Below are 18,485 nucleotides of genomic sequence, written 5' to 3'. Positions count from 1 at the left end.
AGAGCTCTGCAGCTGCAGTGACGCGCTCAGGCTGAGAGCGGTGCACGCTGCCTGGAAGCAGGAGACCCCGGGGCTGCCGTAGCCGGCTCCGCTGCTCCCCGAGCCCAGCCCAGCCCTCTTGTCTCGCCCGCTCGCCGCCTCCGCCGCTGCAGCAGCCCGGCCGGCCGGCCGGCGGCACGAGCGCTTCTCGCAGCGTTCGAGCAGCCCGGGCCGGCAGCGCCGCCTCGCGCACTGCCCAGACCCCTCCCCACAATGCACCGCGAGAGGCAGCCTTTGAAAAAGCGGCGCGGCTCCTTCAAGATGGCGGAGCTGGATCAGCTGCCCGACGAGAGTGAGTAGCGACCCGCGCCCGCTCCCCGCCCGCCCCGGCGTCCCCCTTCCCCGCCCCGCGGGGCACAGCCGTTCCGGGGCTTAGCCCGCCCCCGCCTGGCCGCCTCCCCCGGGCCGGGCCCGGCTGCTGCGCGGGGCCGGAGCCCGAGTCTCCTCCTCTTCCTCTGGAACCGGCCCGGTGTCCCCCCCCCCCCCGGTCCCGCCACCCCCTGCCCCGTGCAGGCGGGAGGGGCCGCCCAGGGAGCGAGGCAGGGCGACCCCCGGGTTCCCGCCCCTCCCCTCTGGCGGGAGGGGACCTGCACCCCGAGTTCGGGCGCAGCCTGACAGGCCGGGGCCACGGCCGCACCCGGGCCAGGGACGGGCCGCACCCGGGCCAGGGCGCTGCCTGTCAACAGATAGGGACGCGCCGTAGAGCTGCGAGCACCGATACTGCCCCTGGGCACGGGAAGCTGCTCCCGGACGGGGGTGCTCAGCGCCTGGGGCAGGAGCGCTGCACTGAGGGGATGGGACTCGGCCCAGGCAGAAGGGGGCGCACTTTGCATGGGGGGCACAATTAGTGCACTGCATTGAACGGACCATTGCTGTGCCCTGTATCTTGGGCGGCACTAATAGTGCACTTGGGGAGAGGGTGACACAAGGAAGTGCACTGCCTCTAGGGAGGCTTGTAGGTGGGACTTAATGACATGTATATTGTACGGGGGGAGCACTAAAATGACCCAGGGAGATGGGGGGCGGGCGGCAAAGGCGCACACACACCCATACACTAAACGCTGTCTGACAGAGGCACCAGGGAAATGGGGGTCATGGAGACATGTAAACTTCATCAGGGCCATGCCAAGAACAGGGATACACACATGCTGCACAGTGATACACACTGCATGTGGGGACAGATGCAAACTAAACATAGTAGATGGGGATATGAAGGCACGCATGCTTACACTATATACAAAGACACAGACATGCACTGTATATGCGGATACAAATGAACATACAGAGAGGTTCATATACATGCTGTACACCGTCTCAGACTTGCTGCATGTGAGGTAATACCACATAAGGTGTGTGAGGTAATATCTTTTATTGTACCAACTTGTGTTGGTAAGAAGAGCTCTGTTACTCTGAAGAAGAGTGCTTTGTTAGCTGGAAAGCTTGTCTCTCTCATCAACAAAGGTAAGCGATATTACCTCCCCCCATATTGTAACCACATTGGTCCCAGGATATAGAGAGACAAACCCACTGCATATACAGATTGTGGACAAACAAAACTACAGGTACAGACAAATAGAGATGTATGCTCATTCGTGGGAGTTGTGCAAACTATATACATACAGACATGCATACAATGCATAGATATACAAATAGACACTGAAGAAAGGAAGCAGGAAGGCACAGAAAAATGGTAGGGCTAATTGAAAAGGCACAAGAGTTTATTCTATAAAACATGTAAGTCTCTGCAAAGTGTATCCATTAAAAAGGAGCATATGATACAGCACATAAAGCATACAATTGAAACTAGGAGGGCTATTTGAGAATTTGAAGCACAAATCAAAGATATAAACAAGAAATTCTTTAAGTATCTCAGAAGCAGAAAGGCAGTGGGAGGATAGAGATTGCAAAGAAGCATTTGGACAACAGGCTGGCAGATTAAGTCAGTGTAGAGAAGTACAAGGAATGTAAATCGGAAATAACCATTTGAACTACTTGTACACACTAGTGGGTTCTAAATAAACTGTAAGAATGCAAGGGACAATCCTAAATGGTTTCATTTAGAACAGACTGATGAAAACTGATGCACAGTGATGCTCAACCAAATAAGCAAAAATTTAGATTGGATTAAAACAAGGACAGAGCAATGGTTTTCAACCTTTTCCCTGTGGGAACCCTTTGTTACATCAGAAAAAGTTTGGGACCCTCATCCCAGTTAGCCAGAAGAAAAGGAGGGTGTTCATGACCTCCAGATTGAGAACCCATGGGACAGAAAACAATATAAAAATATTATAATGCAACCGTAGAAATCTATGGCCTCACCTTCAATACATTGTTCCCCTAAATTCTAGTTCCCCTATCTGAAAAGATACAGCTTATGCAAGGATACTACAGACAGTCAGGAATGGAACCCACATCTCCAACATGGCAAACCTCAGTCATATCTACTATACCACATTGCCTTTCTGACTGACTGTTCCAACTTTGCTTATCCTATTTCTAACCAATATAAACCACACTCCTCTGCCAGCTGGTAATTACTCCAGTAACTGGAATATTAAAGTTCTGAGCTGAGGATCTGAAGGTCACGGCATTCAAATCCTGCTGCTCAACTGTGTGAGAGGATGGCGTGGTTGTGTATAATTCACACATTAAGAAGACCTCTTTAAAACTGATTTTGCACTGTAAATTAGAGTGTAAATTGCCAAAATGCATGTTTCACATTTCAGTCATGTGTCACACATTTTGTTTATTTAACCCAGGGGTAGTCAATAGGCAGACTGTGGGCCAAATCCAAACCGCCAGACACTTCTGAATGACCCAGAAATCTTTTTATGTACTTATTGTTGGGGTTTTTTTTTTTTTATTATTTTCTCTGGAGTGTGTGTGTTTGTGTGTGTGTGTGAGAGAGAGAGAAAGACAGACAGACACCTGCCATTTGTATCTGATTCTCATAGGGTTAGAGCCTGTGACAGATCCCAACTTGAAAACATGGCTATTTAGCACAAGCTGTAAAAACTCATGCCTTTAGCTCTGGAAATCTTTGGTTAATCTCTGGTGTCAGCCAAGGTGGTGGCTGTCACATATTGGCAGGTTTGAAGACGGAGAATTATGCTTTATAGTTTTAAGGTTGGAGGACTGAGGGGAGGGGGAAGCACAATAGGCAGACCTGCTGCTGCTGCAGCTCCCAGACGTATCTAATTTCCAGAAGTCCATGAGAGGCTGAAGTATGTTTCAAGGAGTAGGTAGTGGTACAAACTCCTTCATAGAGGTTCCCTCCAGCTGTTTGGTTTTGTAGCCACTACTAAATATGGTGGTTTGCTCTTGGCATACTTCACTTTTTTAACAGGCATAAAATGATTATAAGAGATACAGAACTTTCTAAGGCTCGTTACAGTCTCCCACACCCTTCAGAAGGGTCATCGCAGTTATGAAGGGTTGTGCAGTGCAGTTTCTCCTTCTGATTCCCAGGCAGGTATAGCTCCCCTTCTCCCTGACCCTTGGGAGCTATCCACTGATGTGTTTTAATAAAAAACAAAAAAACCACCTAGGAAACTAACACAAATAAAAACTGCTTTTAGTAGACAGTTAAGGTTGCATCCGTACACACACCATTCATCCAAAACCTTAAAAGTTTGAAAATAAATTAAGGGATTCCTGTATTCCTTGCCACCTTTATATTGCCTACAACACTGTCAGTAACACATTTTAACACTTCATAATATTTTCACTTCCATCTCCAACATAAACTGAAAAACAATATGTACCTCAACTTCATCAAACTTGCACAAAACTTATTGGCAATGTGGCATATTGGTGTATATTTTATGTGACTAGATTGGCACATCTGACTGTTGCACAATCCACATATTTGGCAAGTTAATATGCTTTATGTAAGAGCTTGGTATTATTAATAGTGCTGAGGTCACAATTAAGATTTTGGGTTAGAGTGGAAGTTTGAAGCTGGGATATGTATTGCTTTTCAGTATCTGTTGAAGATAGAAGTGAAAGCTTTATGGAGTGTTAAAATGTGTTACTGACAGAGTTGTAGACAATATGAAGATAGCAAGAAATTCAGGAGGCTTTTTTCTTAACTACCACTTTCTGTGTTCTTTGGATTTTGTTGGCTGGGATGTCACTTTAAGTGTTACTAAACATAGTTTTTGTTTGTGAATTAAGTATGAGACTGGAGGTGAAGAGACTAATGTTAAGAGTCCTGGTTCTGATGCACTGATTTTCTGTAACTTTGGATATGTCACTTAACCTTTCTGAGCTTCAGATTCTCAATCTGTAAAATGGAAGTAACAGTATCTACAAAATATTGTTGTAAATTGCTATAACAGTGCAAAGGATTACACCAGTCAATGTCAGATGGGAGTAGAATATAAGACCCCCATGCTTTCCGTCTTCTGCACAGCCCACTAACCCAAGTAGATTTTCAGGAACGTTACATTTTGTTAGCTTTTTTCAGAATTTACAGTTGTGAATTTTCATATAAAATAGGTTGTAGTTAAACCCCTTGTTCTCTATGGCAAGATGGACCTATATTCTACTTCATGATTACTGGTTTTTGCACTAGATGAGAAATTGTGCAGCAGCTTCATTTTTTTTTTTATGGAAGTTTTTTAAATCAATTTAAATGTGGCATTGAATACAGCTGGTAACCCTGTTATTTATTTGATACGTTCAGTTTATTATACACTATCCTGACATTTTTCAGTTTTTAATATGCCAAAGATTTTTATCTTGACAATGCCTAATTGCATTCTAGAATTTGTCAGGAGGCTGGGGTACCTATTGGGCAGGAAACATTTGGGACTCCTAACAGCTGGAGATACGTGGGTGGGGGCAGTTTGAAATTGTAGGATGAACACACTAGGTGTATGCTTCTGCTAGAATTATCATCGGCAAAGTAGTTAAACTATTATCTTCAGGTTTCAGATTTAATATTTCATTGAAATTAACATAGGGAAATTCACACCTCTGATTCATTGGTTCAGACTGTCTGCAGACTCAGGAAGACAACAATGCAGCAGTTTATACTCATTTAATATTTTCAAGGCTTCACCGCTGGGAGAGCTAGAATCATTTTTTAAATGAAAACTGAGAATGTGGCGCACATTTCTGTGACAAGAGGTAGAGTCAATGGCAGATCCTATAGCTGAAGAATCACAGAATACAAAGGCCTTGATTATATTTCCCTAAAGATTCTGATCTGTAGCAGTAAAAGTATTTCAGGCATAGTAGTCATTGGATTTGTATATTTAAGACTGCATTGTGCGCATAGTATGGCTGCTACCGAGGGAATGATTGTGCTAATTTTTCTAAATGAATGTGACGATGTGGCTCTGGCGGGACCCAACTGAGAGTGCCAATTCAGGACAAATTGCTAAAAACAGGAGTTACAGCCCAAGGCTGGGGTTTTTCCGCCTCTAAGGCAAACCAAACCAGCCAGACTAAGAGGACTTTGGTCTCACCCCACTGGCTAACCACAAGTCACACAAGCAATTCCCTTAGACGCTCCAGTTTCCCAGTATCACCACCAGTGCCACTCGTTATGGGAACAAATGGTTATGAAAACCAATACCCCAATAAAAGAAAAAAGGTTCTCCTGATCCCATAGGACCAAGCCTCAGACCCAGGTCAATATACAAATCAGATGTTACCCATAAATCACGCTGTTGCCAATCCTTTAGAATCTAAAATCTAAAGGTTTATTCATAAAAGGAAAAAGATATAGATGAGAGTTAGAATTGGTTAAATGGGATCAATTACATACAGTAATGGCAAAGTTCTTGGTTCAGGCTTGCAGCAGAGATAGAATAAACTGCAGGTTCAAATCAAGTCTCTGGAATACATCCCCAGCTGGGATGGGTCATCAGTCCTTGGTGTAGAGCTTCTGTTTGTAGCGAAGTCCCTCCAGAGGTAAGAAGCAGGATTGAAGACAAAATGGAGATGAGGCATCAGCCTTATATAGTCTTTTCCAGGTGTAAGAACACCTTTTTGTTCTCACTGTGGAAAATTACAGCAAAATGGAGTCTGGAGTCACATGGGCCAGTTCCTGCATACTTTGCTGAGTTACAAGGCGTATCTGCCTTCTCTCAATGGGTTCATTGTATAGCTGATGGCCCTTAATGGGCCATCAAGCAGGCTAGGCAGAGCTAACACCAGCTTGTCTGGGATGTCACCCAGGAGCATAGCATAAGTTTGAAATACAGACAGTATAGAGCCAATATTCATAACTTCAACTACAAAATTGATACACACATATAGACAGCATAATTATAACCAGCAAACCATAACCTTGTCTTAGACACCTCATTTGACCCCCTTTATACAAGATTTGGGTGCCGCTACAGGACCTTAGTTGCAACAATGATCTATATGGTCCCCGATTATATCAATAACGTCACAATGAATGCATTTGTTTTCATTTTATATCCTGGTAATTTTGGAACTCTGAGATAAATGGTTGATGGATTTTGAAGTTCTGAACGTGGCATCAATTTCTACCCTTTTGAGAAGTAAGATTAAAAATAGCTGTACTCTTTAGTATGATTGCTACACCTCTTGTCTTATGCTGCTAGTGCCAGTCAGTCTAATTTGTAGAATACTGTATACATATACTTGAGGCTGAGTGAATCAGGTGTTCTTTTATTACTGGGGTCCTTGAGCCAATGTTGCAGTCTCTTGGCTGGAAACTGTGGGAGTTCATGGGGGGGGGAAAAAACAATTTTATGCTACCAGAAAGTATGAGGCATTGCTACCAAGAGGACAAGTACTACAAAAATAAATAAAATTTTACAATATTCAGCTTCTAAAATTGTGTAGTATATTTAGGAAAATTTAAGACAATGTTGGGGTGTGGTTCCAAGTAGTTTTCTTTCAGTCCATGTAAATATATTTAGTAAACAGTTTTTAGGAAGACACTTACAATCCCTTAAATGCTAGTATTAATATTTGATTAAAATTTGATCTATGTAAACATTGTTTAATATGATTGGGAATGTTCAGACTCTACATAAATATTTTTGTTTGATCCACCACACCTCTGTCAAATAATTTTAAAAAATACTATATTTGAAAAGCCTACGTAAAACTTCTTTTAATGTACTTGTTGCTTGCTCTTCTGACTTTGAGTAGCAGCCGCAACGTAACAGGCTGTTCCCAGAGCTGTGAATAGTTCTGATGGCATTTCTATAGTGTGATGCATAAGCAAGGAAGTTGTGTACTCATAGACTTTAAGGTCAGAAGGGACCATTATGGTCATCTAGTCTGACCTCCCGCATGATGCAGGCCACAAAAGCTGACCCACCCACTTTCCCTTAACTCAGCTGTTGAAGTCTCCAGATCGTGATTTAAAGACTTCAAGTCGCAGAGAATCCTCCAGCTTGCGACCCCTGCCCCATGCTGCGGAGGAAGGCGAAAAACCTCCAGGGCCTCTGCCAATCTACCCTGGAGGAAAATTCCTTCCTGACCCCAAATATGGCGATCAGTAGAACCCCGAGCATACAGGCAAGATTCTACAGCCGGACCCTCATTTTACCAGCGATGACGTGTTATTGCCTAATTGACTAAAATCATGTTATCCCATCAAACCATTCCCTCCATAAACTTATCTAGCCTAATCTTGAAGCCAGAGAGGTCTTTTGCCCCCACCGTTTCCCTCGGAAGGCTGTTCCAAAATTTCACCCCTCTGACGGTTAGAAACCTTCGTCTGATTTCAAGCCTAAACTTCCCCATGGCCAGTTTATATCCATTTGTTCTCGTGTCCACATTTGTACTGAGCTGAAATAATTCCTCTCCCTCCCTGGTATTTATCCCTCTGATATATTTAAAGAGAGCAATCATATCTCCCCTCAGCCTTCTTTTGGTTAGGCTAAACAAACCGAGCTCCTCGAGTCTCCTTTCATAGGAAAGGTTTTCCATTCCTCGGATCATCCTAGTGGCCCTTCTCTGTACCCGTTCCAGTTTGAGTTCATCCTTTTTAAACATAGGAGACCAGAACTGCACACAGTACTCCAAATGAGGTCTCACCAGCGCCTTGTATAACGGAAGCAGCACCTCCTTGTCCCTACTAGAAATACCTCGCCTAATGCATCCCAAGAGCGCATTAGCTTTTTTCACAGCCACGTTACATTGCCGACTCATAGTCATCCTGCGGTCAACCAGGACTCCGAGGTCCTTCTCCTCCTCCGTTACTTCCAACCGATGCGTCCCCAGCTTATAACTAAAATTCTTGTTAGTCATCCCTAAATGCATCACCTTACACTTCTCACTATTAAATTTCATCCTATTACTATTACTCCAATTTACAAGGTCATCCAAGTCTCCCTGCAGGATATCCCGATCCTTCTCCGAATTGGCAATACCTCCCAACTTTGTGTCATCCGCAAACTTTATCAGCCCACTCCTACATTCGGTTCCGAGGTCAGTAATAAATAGATTAAATAAAATCGGACCCAAAACCGAACCTTGAGGAACCCCACTGGTGACCTCCCTCCAACCTGACAGTTCACCTTTCAGTACTACCCGCTGCAGTCTACCCTTTAACCAGTTCTTTATCCACCTCTGGATTTTCATATCGATCCCCATCTTTTCCAATTTAACCAATAATTCCTCATGCGGTACCGTATCAAACGCTTTACTGAAATCGAGGTATATTAGATCCACCGCATTTCCTTTATCTAGAAAGTCTGTTACTTTCTCAAAGAAGGAGATCAGGTTGGTTTGGCACGATCTCCCTTTCGTAAACCCATGTTGTAATTTGTCCCAATTGCCATTCACCTCAAGGTCCTTAACTACTTTCTCCTTCAACATTTTTTCCAAGACCTTGCATACTACAGATGTTAAATTGACAGGCCTGTAGTTACCCGGGTCACTTTTTTTCCCTTTCTTGAAAATAGGAACCACATTAGCTATCCTCCAGTCCAACGGTACCACCCCCGAGTTTACAGATTCATTAAAAATTATCGGTAAGGGGCTTGCAATGTCTGGCGCCAGTTCCTTCAATATTCTCGGATGAAGATCATCCGGTCCGCCCGATTTAGTCCCGTTTAGCTGTTCAAGTTTGGCTTCCACCTCCGATACAGTAAAGTCAACCCCCCCTCCTTTATTCCCCTCTGTCCTGCTCCCTCTATTCCTAAGCCCTTCATTAGCCTTATTAAAGACCGATGCAAAATATTCATTTAGATATTGTGCCATGCCTAGATTATCCTTAATCTCCACTCCATCTACATTCTTCAGCGGTCCCACTTCCTCTTTCTTTGTTTTTTTTCTATTTATATGGCTATGAAACCTCTTACTATTGGTTTTAATTCCCCTCGCAAGGTCCAACTCTACACGGCTTTTGGCCTTTCTCACTGCATCTCTACATGCTCTGACCTCAATAAGGTAGGTTTCCTTGCTGATCCCTGTGTACTGTCAGCTTCTGTTTTTTTCACAATGAATGTATTGCTTTTTAAGTATGGTGGTGTGACAGTCTTATTCATCCTCCATATAGGTACACCACCGATAGCAGCATTACAGAATCCATGTTCCTCAGCCACTTCTGGGTGAGATCATAGTTCAGTTTCCAGGTCTATTCAGGCTTGGTATCTCTACTGAGGCTAGCCAAAAGTGGTTATAATTAGTATTGACAGTGATGGTTGTTTGAAGAAATGGCCATCAGTAGTATATACCAGAAATAACTGAACTGACACCACCTAGCTACAGATTACTTTCCAGCCATCAAATTGTAATAACTTTTGCCTCTGTCTACGGTACAAGCACAACCATGTTTTTCTAACTCTTTCTTTGACCTGCTTATAACACGCACGGTTGAGTTTTGTGAAAAGCAGTGTACATGAACAAGACAACTGTATCAACCCTGTTTGCATGTGCATAGCTGCCACGCTGTCTGTGTTTGTATCCATGCATTCTGGGAAAATCTGGGCAGCTATCCCACCTTGCATCACTAGGGCATAGGACTTGGAGGACATACTAACAGAGCGACACCAACAGTACACAGAACAATGCACTTTGGTTTATCCTCCAGCACAGAGAACAGGGAGAAAGGACAAGCCAAACTAGTTGCACTGATGTGATTAGGGGATCCCATCTCTGATGCGGGGAAAAAAGCATGCCCGCTTAATTACAGGAAGAGGTCCGTCTAAGGCCACTTGCAGGAATGAAACTCTGAGTTATCCTGGTTACTCCTAGAGTATTACCATTTTGTATGTTGACAAAAAAAATCTAAAGTCAACCATGACATTGATTACAAACTTATTTGAAAGTTGTAATGTCACTGCTGGTCATGGCTGGATTCAAACAGGATAGCAACCTAGAGGGGAAAGGCTTTGCATCCTGCTGTCCCTCATCTGAATCCTGTAGTCCCCCTTTTGGATTGTGCATGCATGTTATCTAGGTTTGCTAACAAGGAAGAACAAAAGCTGTAGATATTAAAAAGTTTATTATCAAAGTCTCAATTGGATATTACAAATGATAGAGAGTTTAAAACACTAGGGGGGTTCCCCCAAAACTGTTTTTAAACAAGCACTCATCAGTACTTTTATTTTAAATAAACATGTAGGACCAGCTGTGAAAATGGCTTAATTTAAACTTCAAATACACTAGTTTGTTTCACATGGGTATAGGCAGAAAATTGTGTCAAAGCCTCCACAATCACTGGTATTCAATCACATTTGCTACACTTTATGAACCTGCTTAGTTCAGTTTGTGATTATCCTTCTCCTCCTCCTCCTTTTGACCTATCAAAACTGTACTTTTTGAATGGGGGAAAAGTAGTTTTAAGTAAGTCCTTTGTGTGCGTCTTGGAATCTCAAAGACCCTACCCCACATTAGATCTGTCTTTCTTTCATAGAAGATGGTGCAGTTTCCTTCTGAGCCCATTAATGTTGCTCACAGATCATCTTCATTGTAAGCCTTCTTAAGTGATCTCCTGGGCTGAGAGCAAAAGACTGGACCTAGAAACTGAACCTTGGTGCTGCATGTGGTATCTGAGATCGCTAACTTCAGTACTAATGGACCTGCCTATGAGCCCCATCCTGAATGTAGGAACTGCCATGCTGGATCAGTCCATCTAATCTAGTATTCGGTCTCTGATAGTGGCCAGTACCAAATGTTTCAGAGGAAGTTCAAAAAACCTCTGAGGACTATTCCCTAATGGCCACTATAAGGAAATTTTTTCCTAACTTCCCTGTTAGTAGTTGGTAGGGTGAATAAAAACTGATGATTTAAAAACTAAAAATTGGATTTTTTTTAAAAAGAAAAATGTATTTAAAATTATTTAAAATTAAATTTGAAATTATGACAATCTATGTTAAGGCCAAAAAAGTCAAACTGCTGTACTGATGGAAATCGCTGGCTAAGTATCTGTAACCAGAGTTTGTTGAATTGCAACCAGCTTTTGACAGCAGTAGCGTCTTCTGCAGATGAAGAGAGAATATTTTCTTTCTTTCATTTTATTCATCTAGTTCTGTTCTATGATTTGTTGTTCAACGTGAAGATACCATTTGGGAGTTGAAAAAGCAGGAAAACTTGTTTTCCTCTTCCAATCTACAAATAAAAGCTAAGGGCATGGCTACACTTGCAGATGTAGAGTGCTTTTGAGTTAAACCAGCCTTCGTAGAGCGCAGTAGGGAAAGCGCTGCAGTCTGGCCACACTGACAGGTTCAAGTGCACTGGCCACATTTGCGGCACTTGCAGCAGCATTGGGAACGGCGCATTATGGGCAGCTACCCCAGCATGCAAGTGACTGCAACGTGCTTTTCAAATGGGGGGGGGGGGAGTGTTACAGGGAGTATGTTGTGTGTATGTGGGGGGGGGGGAGTGGGTTTTTGGGGGGCTGAGAGCATGTCAGCATGCTGTCTTGTAAGTTCAGACAGCGGCAAACTCCCCCTTCCATCCCCCTCCCGCCCCTCTCTCTCACAGCATTCCACACTAATGGTTGCTTTGTCTCGGGGCAGATAAGCAGCCGGCTGTCAGAAACAGAGCTTTCAAAGGGCATATCCGCATTCCTGCTGTGATTCAAAACAAAGACAAGAGTGGCCACTTGATTTAAGGGGATTATGGGACGTTTCCGGAGACCAATCAGAGCGCAGTAATGCAACACCTCGTTCACACTGGCGCCGCGATGCTCCAGCGGGGGCGCAGCAAACGTTATTCCACTCACTGAGGTGAAGTACCAGCAGCGCTGTAGCCGCGGAGTCAGAGCGCTCTACGTGCCTTGCCAGTGTGGACGGGTAGTGAGCTAGTGCGCCCGGGGCTCCTTTATTGCACTGTAACTCGCAAGTGTAGCCAAGCCCTAAATGTTGAAAAGATTGAGATCTACAAGTTTTAAAATTGTTTCTGGTCACCATGTTCTTCACAATCACTTCAATTCACTATTGTTTAATACATCAGTTAGTTTTAAATGCAAAACATGTTTTGATAAACTTCCTTTTTTTCTTATGTATCCAGCATATTTAAGATAGTTTTATTTAACTAATAAAAAACAAATTTAAAATCCTTTTTTGTGCATTACTTGACTTGCAATTTTCATCCAAGACTTTGACATTAATTTTTTATTTGTGATTTATCACCTAGTACAGGGGTTGGCAACCTCTGGCACGCGGCTCTCCAGGATAAGCACCCTGGCGGGCCAGGCCAGTTTATTTACCTGCTGACGTGGCAGGTTCGGCCGATCGCGGCCCCCACTGGCCGCGGTTCGCCGTCCCAGGCCAATGGGGCGGCGGGAAGCCGCGGCCAACACATCCCGCGCCGCTTCCCGCCACCCGTATTGGCCTGGGATGGCGAACCGCGGCCAGTGGGGGCTGCGATCGGCCGAACCTGCCGCATCAGCAGGTAAATAAACTGGCCCGGCCCGCCAGGGTGCTTACCCTGGAGAGCCGCGTGCCAGAAGTTGCCGACCCCTGACCTAGTAAATAAGTACATAATAAAAAAATGTAAATTAAAACTCTGAATAAATGTTAAGATCTATAATTACTTAAATGTGTAGATATATTGTAACCACTTGGATAACCAAAAAAAAAAAAAAAAAGGAAGCGGTTATATTTAGATGAAGAAAAATCTAAATCTTTAGGAAAATAACTAAAAAGTACAAATGCAAAACAATATTAAAATTGATGATTTTGAATTGGATCAAGGTTTCTTGCTTGCTGATTTAAATCATGATTCAAAGTAATTTAAATCAATCCACCTGATTGGCTTAGGGCCTGAAGTATGAGCATTCATATCCACTACTGAAAAAATATATATATGATGTATCTTCTCATCATCCACATTAATGCCTAATCCCTTTTGAAATCTTGCAAGCTCTTGGCCTCAGTGATTTCTTGTGTTAGTGAGTTCCAGAGGTGAATTATCCATCTTGATGTTTTTTTAATTCAAATATTTCACCTGGTTTAAATTTGTTCTTTCAGTTTTTTGAATGTTTGTTACCTTGCTCTCATGTTATTAGAGAGGATAAATGGGAGTGCCCCGTCTACCTTTTCTCCGTGACTGCTGCAGTATGGTAGCTAATGTCTTGGACCTTCCACTCTAGTGACTTGTTGCTCTTTAATTTAACGGAGGGCCAGTTTGGACAAGGGTGGGTTGTTTGTTTTTGTTTTAAATAATCCCCTGTGGGACCACAAATGAATCCTGTTTTCTCTTCCTCTTCTTGCCCACCTTGAAGGGGGGGGGGGGAATCCTCCATTGGAGCTGCCCATTCCCTGTTGGAATCCATCTCTGTAACTTATATGAATGAAACTATGAATATACTTCAAAATAAAGAACTGAAAAAGTATGGAGATTCACACCTTTTCTATTATAGATTGCTCTTAGACACATTCTGCATGTTGCATCTCCTATCTATGTTCAAGGTGGGGGGGGGGAAGAATCTACAATGAAAAGTAATGGTCTAGTATTGTGACAGCTTTTCAACCTTACATTTCTCTGAGCTTTTAGTTCACCTTCCTATAATAGGCAGAGCTGGCAGTGCTGCCTGTAGTTAAGATTGCCTAACCGTTTTCATTATAAAAACCTGTCTTCAGTTACTTATAACTTTGCTAGACTTTAACCATTTGGATAAAATTTCCAATACCAGTGTTGGTTCAAGCTCATTTTTAGAGGGAAAGTTTCAGCAAAAACGGTTCAGCCATTTCCAAGAACAAGGTTGGGGAAAATGTTATTTTGCCAGTATTTTTTAAAAAAAATACTTATTACCGTTTCACTGAGAAACTCTAGTACTTCCAAATTTTGGAGCAGTGACTAGAAATTTGGAAAGGAGATGACACTGGTGAATGAGAAATGACTTTTCTTTCCTCATGAAAATCTACCCAAATTTGGCAGAATTCTTTCCTCTGAAAATCGCACGTGATCAGTATAGGCATCTGAGTCTGAGAGCAAAATGCTTACACAGTATAGTATAATGTTTGGAGACTGCTGCTTCACCATTCTTTTTGCCAGTTATACTGAGCATGCTCCATCCTGGGGCTGAGCAGGACTTCTACAGTTGCTGCTCCTGGCAGCTGTAGGCCACTGTGGCACCATGTACCAGAATTGAGAGTAGGGAGAGACTCTCCTGTGCTGGCCATGCCCCCCCTGATGGTATTCTGGCACCATAGAAGAGAAGAGAACACCCACATTCAAATGAAGAGTGAAAAGTTTTTATTAGGGGGCAGAGGCATGGTTCCAGCTTACAGGGAATTAAAATCAACAAAGGGGGTGGGTTTGCATCAAGGAGAAACACACACAACTGTCACACTGAAGCCTGGCCAGTCATGAAACTGGTTTTCAAATGCACAGCACGTCTTGCTGTGCTCTTCTAATCGCAAACAGCCTAGTCAGCAAACGGCGCCAGCGAGCTTTTAAATGTCCACCATTCTACCACCATTCTGCACTTGCTCAGCCTATAGTTGAACTGCTCCTTACTACTGTCCAGGCTTCACGAGCCATGGGAGCAAGGGGTAGGCTGGGGTAGGTGCGACGAAACTTAAAGAAGAGAATGACCTGGAGTCACTCCCATTTATGTCCAGGTGCCTCTGACCGACCTCACCGAGGTCTGCCAGGAGCACCCAGGAGACGACGACGACGGCTAGCAGTCGTACTGCACTGTCCGCTGCCACAAAGGCAAGGAGCTGCTGCTGTGTAGCAATGCAGTACCACATCTGCCAACAGCACTCAGTATACGTACGGTGACGGTGGGCTGAGTGGGCTCCATGCTTGCCGTGGTATGTCGTCTGCACGGGTAAGCTAGGAAAAAAGGCGAGAAATGATTATTTGCCGTTGCTTTCACGGAGGGAGGGGGGGGGCCTGACGACATGTACCCAAAACCACCCGCGACAATGTTTTTGCCCCGTCAGGCATTGGGAGCTCAACCCAGAATTCCAATGGGCGGCGGAGACTGCAGGAACTGTGGGATAGCTACCCACAGTGCAACGCTCCGAAAGTTGACGCTAGCCTCGGTACTGTGGACGCACTCCGCGGACTTAATGCACTTAGTGTGGACACACACAATCAACTGTATAAAATCGATTTCTAAAAAATCAACTTCTATAAAATCGACCTAATTTCATAGTGTAGACATACCCTTAGTTACAGGGGTATACACCAATGTAAAAGTTTACCATTCCATTATAACAAGATATAGATAAGTGAACACAATACAAGTAACATTCCACTAGTTTTCATGAAGTTTAAACATCTGAATACACACTTATACATTTAACCCTTTGATCTATACGAACACTCAAGTGAATTGGTCGGAGTTCAGACCTGAGCTGACACCTGGCTTGCCAATGTTGCAGATACCATCTTTAATTACAAGAACACATCACACTATTTTTTTTCCATCAACCCCATCTTCTTTCAGTTTATGGGATGAACAGTGTTTCAGGATTTTGTGTAGTGAATGAGACTGTGTTTTCTTTAGAACCCCTGCCTCAGGGGGGAGGGATAGCTCGGTGATTTGAGCATTGGCCTGCTAAACCCAGGGTTGAGAGTTCAATCCTTGAGGGGGCCACTTAGAGATCTGGGGCAAAATCAGTACTTTGTCCTGCTAGTGAAGGCAGGGGGCTAGACTCAATGACCTTTCAAGGTCCCTTCCAGTTCTAGGAGATAGGATATCTCCATTTATTTAAAAAAAAAAAAAAAAAAAATTGTTGAAGAAGTTGGAAGGTGTGTAGCTAATGAGCCATGGGATTTAAGAAAGGATAGTTTGTGGTTAAGGCAGTTGAAGCCACCCTGGAGAATTTAATTCTATCCCTGCCTCTGCCACAGAATTCCTATGTGATTTTGGGCAAGTCCCTTAAAACAAATTTTTACAGTTGACGGCAAATTGAGTGTTCGTTTTTTTTTTTTTTTTTTTTTTTTTGAGTTCCTAACTTGAGACATGTGACCTGATTTGTAGAAGTGCTCATCAAGTCCCTTCTGGGCCTTGAAATCTGTGAATCTATTGGATCTCTGGGAGGGGAGCATTGCACCACAGAGACAACTTTCCATCCCATCATCCCCCACTTGTACCCCAAGATTGAAAAAGCAAAATAAATCCCCCCCCCTTTTTTTTTTTATTTCATCGTGGAACCTTGGTAGACTAATTCTACCACAAAATGGTGAGTCTAATAATGTTTACATGCCCTAAATAAAACAGTATCAAATATGTGTATCCACATGGAAATGTGTGTTTCAGAAGTAAAGTTTGTCTAGAGTTGGCTACATTCATTTATATAGCTCTCGGTTCAAGGAGCATTGTGGATGTAAAACTAAAGGGAATAATTAAAATTTAAATATGTCTTCAATGCTTACTGGGCCATACCTCACACAATACTGCACATTGTGGTGTGAAGAGCATACTAGATTCACCCACTCAGTAGTTAAGGGGTTAATTTCAGAATAGTTCCCTGCTTCTGAAGAAAAATATATAATTGATATGTAGCTATTGCACCGGTTGTGAACCAACTTTGAAAAATATGATGTATATGGACTTTTTTTTTTTTTTTTTTTTTTAATAAATTGCAGGTTCTTCAGCAAAAGCACTTGTGAGCTTGAAAGGTAAGAAATAAATACAATGTATTCTTTAGGTGTGGTATAAATGAGAGATGTAAATTGACTTCAGATCATAACTGGAGTTTTTGGTTTCAGAAAGCCTCTCCAAAGGAAAATTATGAAGATAGTTTTTATAAAATATATGCTGATTGTTTTATTTTAGATATCTGTAGACTGAGTAGTTTGGTACTCACTAGTCAAACTCTACTTATATTGCAGCTTCTTTGGATGCTGCTTTTGAGAATGAGACCCTTTGGAGTGCCATTTCTGAAATAGGTGCTTCCACTTTAAGTACTGCCTAGGCATCAGGTCTGACATGAAATTTGAGGTAATTTTTCCTTTCTTGGGGGTGAGATAGAAGGATTATTATCAGTGGGACCTTTACTTATGATGGAATTTATATTGTAAAGGAAATTTGTAATCTCACTGTCTTCTACCAATAACTAGTGGGCCAACGCAACAGAGCTATTGCTTATATTATTTTAACACTGGAGAAAAATTCTATTCATGCATATTGCATCAACATTTAGCATCCTTCCACTCTTCCTAGTGCCAGAAATGTTATGTATTATAAAGTCCCCATTTACACTGGGGAGAAAACCTGTTTACTGAACCAGTTTTAAACGGTCTAAATTTTGGTGCAGGCAATTTAGATCACTCGGTTTTATTGTGCAGCACATGTCCATTCAAAAATCATTTTCTAGAGCACGTTTCCTAAGCAGTCATGCTAGGCAAATTGTGTTTATAGCCTAAAAAGTTCTGAACTGTTTAAAAACAATTTTGCTAATACCATGTTATTCCCAGCATAGATTTAAAAGCTATTTTATGGCAAATGGAATGCCTAAGCATACTAATTTCACACTGACATGTTCAAAATGGATTCCAGATGTTTGCTGGAATACTGTCTGTGGAAGAAATAAATTCTATAGTCAAATATCTTCTGGAAGAGCTTAACTTTAAAGGGAAAATGTCAGTTAGTTACAGGCCAAATATTTATCTGTCTTAAAATTATTATAATTTAGATGTGAAATGTTCTCTGAATCATAGAATATCAAGGTTGGAAGGGACCTCAGGAGGTCTAGTCCAACCCCCTGCTCAAAGCAGGACCAATCCCCAACTAAATCATTCCCAGCCAGGGCTTTGTCAACCCTGACCTTAAAAACCTCTAAGGAAGGAGATTCCACCACCTCCCCAGGTAACCCATTCCAGTGCTTCACCACCCTCCTAGTGAAAAAGCTTTTTTCCTAATATCCAACCTAAACCTCCCCTACTGCAACTTGAGACCATTGCTCCTTGTTCTGTCATCTGCCACCACTGAGAACAGTCTAGATCCATCCATCCGGAGTCAGGAGATCCTGGAGAACCCTGGCTTCCATTTCAAACTTTAATATGTTTTAGCCCTGGGGGCTGGGACGTGAAGTTGG

General features: G+C 42.9%; 1 protein-coding gene across 4 annotated transcripts in view; it reads left to right on the top strand.

Moving 5' to 3' along the window:
- Positions 1 to 252: 252 nt before the first annotated feature.
- LIN9 (lin-9 DREAM MuvB core complex component) overlaps positions 253 to 18,485 on the top strand; it is a 63,066-nt gene continuing 44,833 nt past the window's right edge. For all 4 annotated transcript variants that reach the window (XM_065400947.1, XM_065400945.1, XM_065400944.1 and 1 more), the window contains exons 1-2: positions 253 to 331; positions 17,035 to 17,067. In XM_065400947.1, the coding sequence (XP_065257019.1) occupies positions 253 to 331; positions 17,035 to 17,067 (112 nt within the window). The remainder of the gene's footprint in view (positions 332 to 17,034; positions 17,068 to 18,485) is intronic.

This window comes from Emys orbicularis, chromosome 3, assembly GCF_028017835.1.
Source record: "Emys orbicularis isolate rEmyOrb1 chromosome 3, rEmyOrb1.hap1, whole genome shotgun sequence".
Taxonomy (NCBI): domain Eukaryota; kingdom Metazoa; phylum Chordata; order Testudines; family Emydidae; genus Emys; species Emys orbicularis.
Note: the sequence above shows the minus strand (reverse complement) of the source record. Positions and strands in the feature narration are given on the sequence as shown.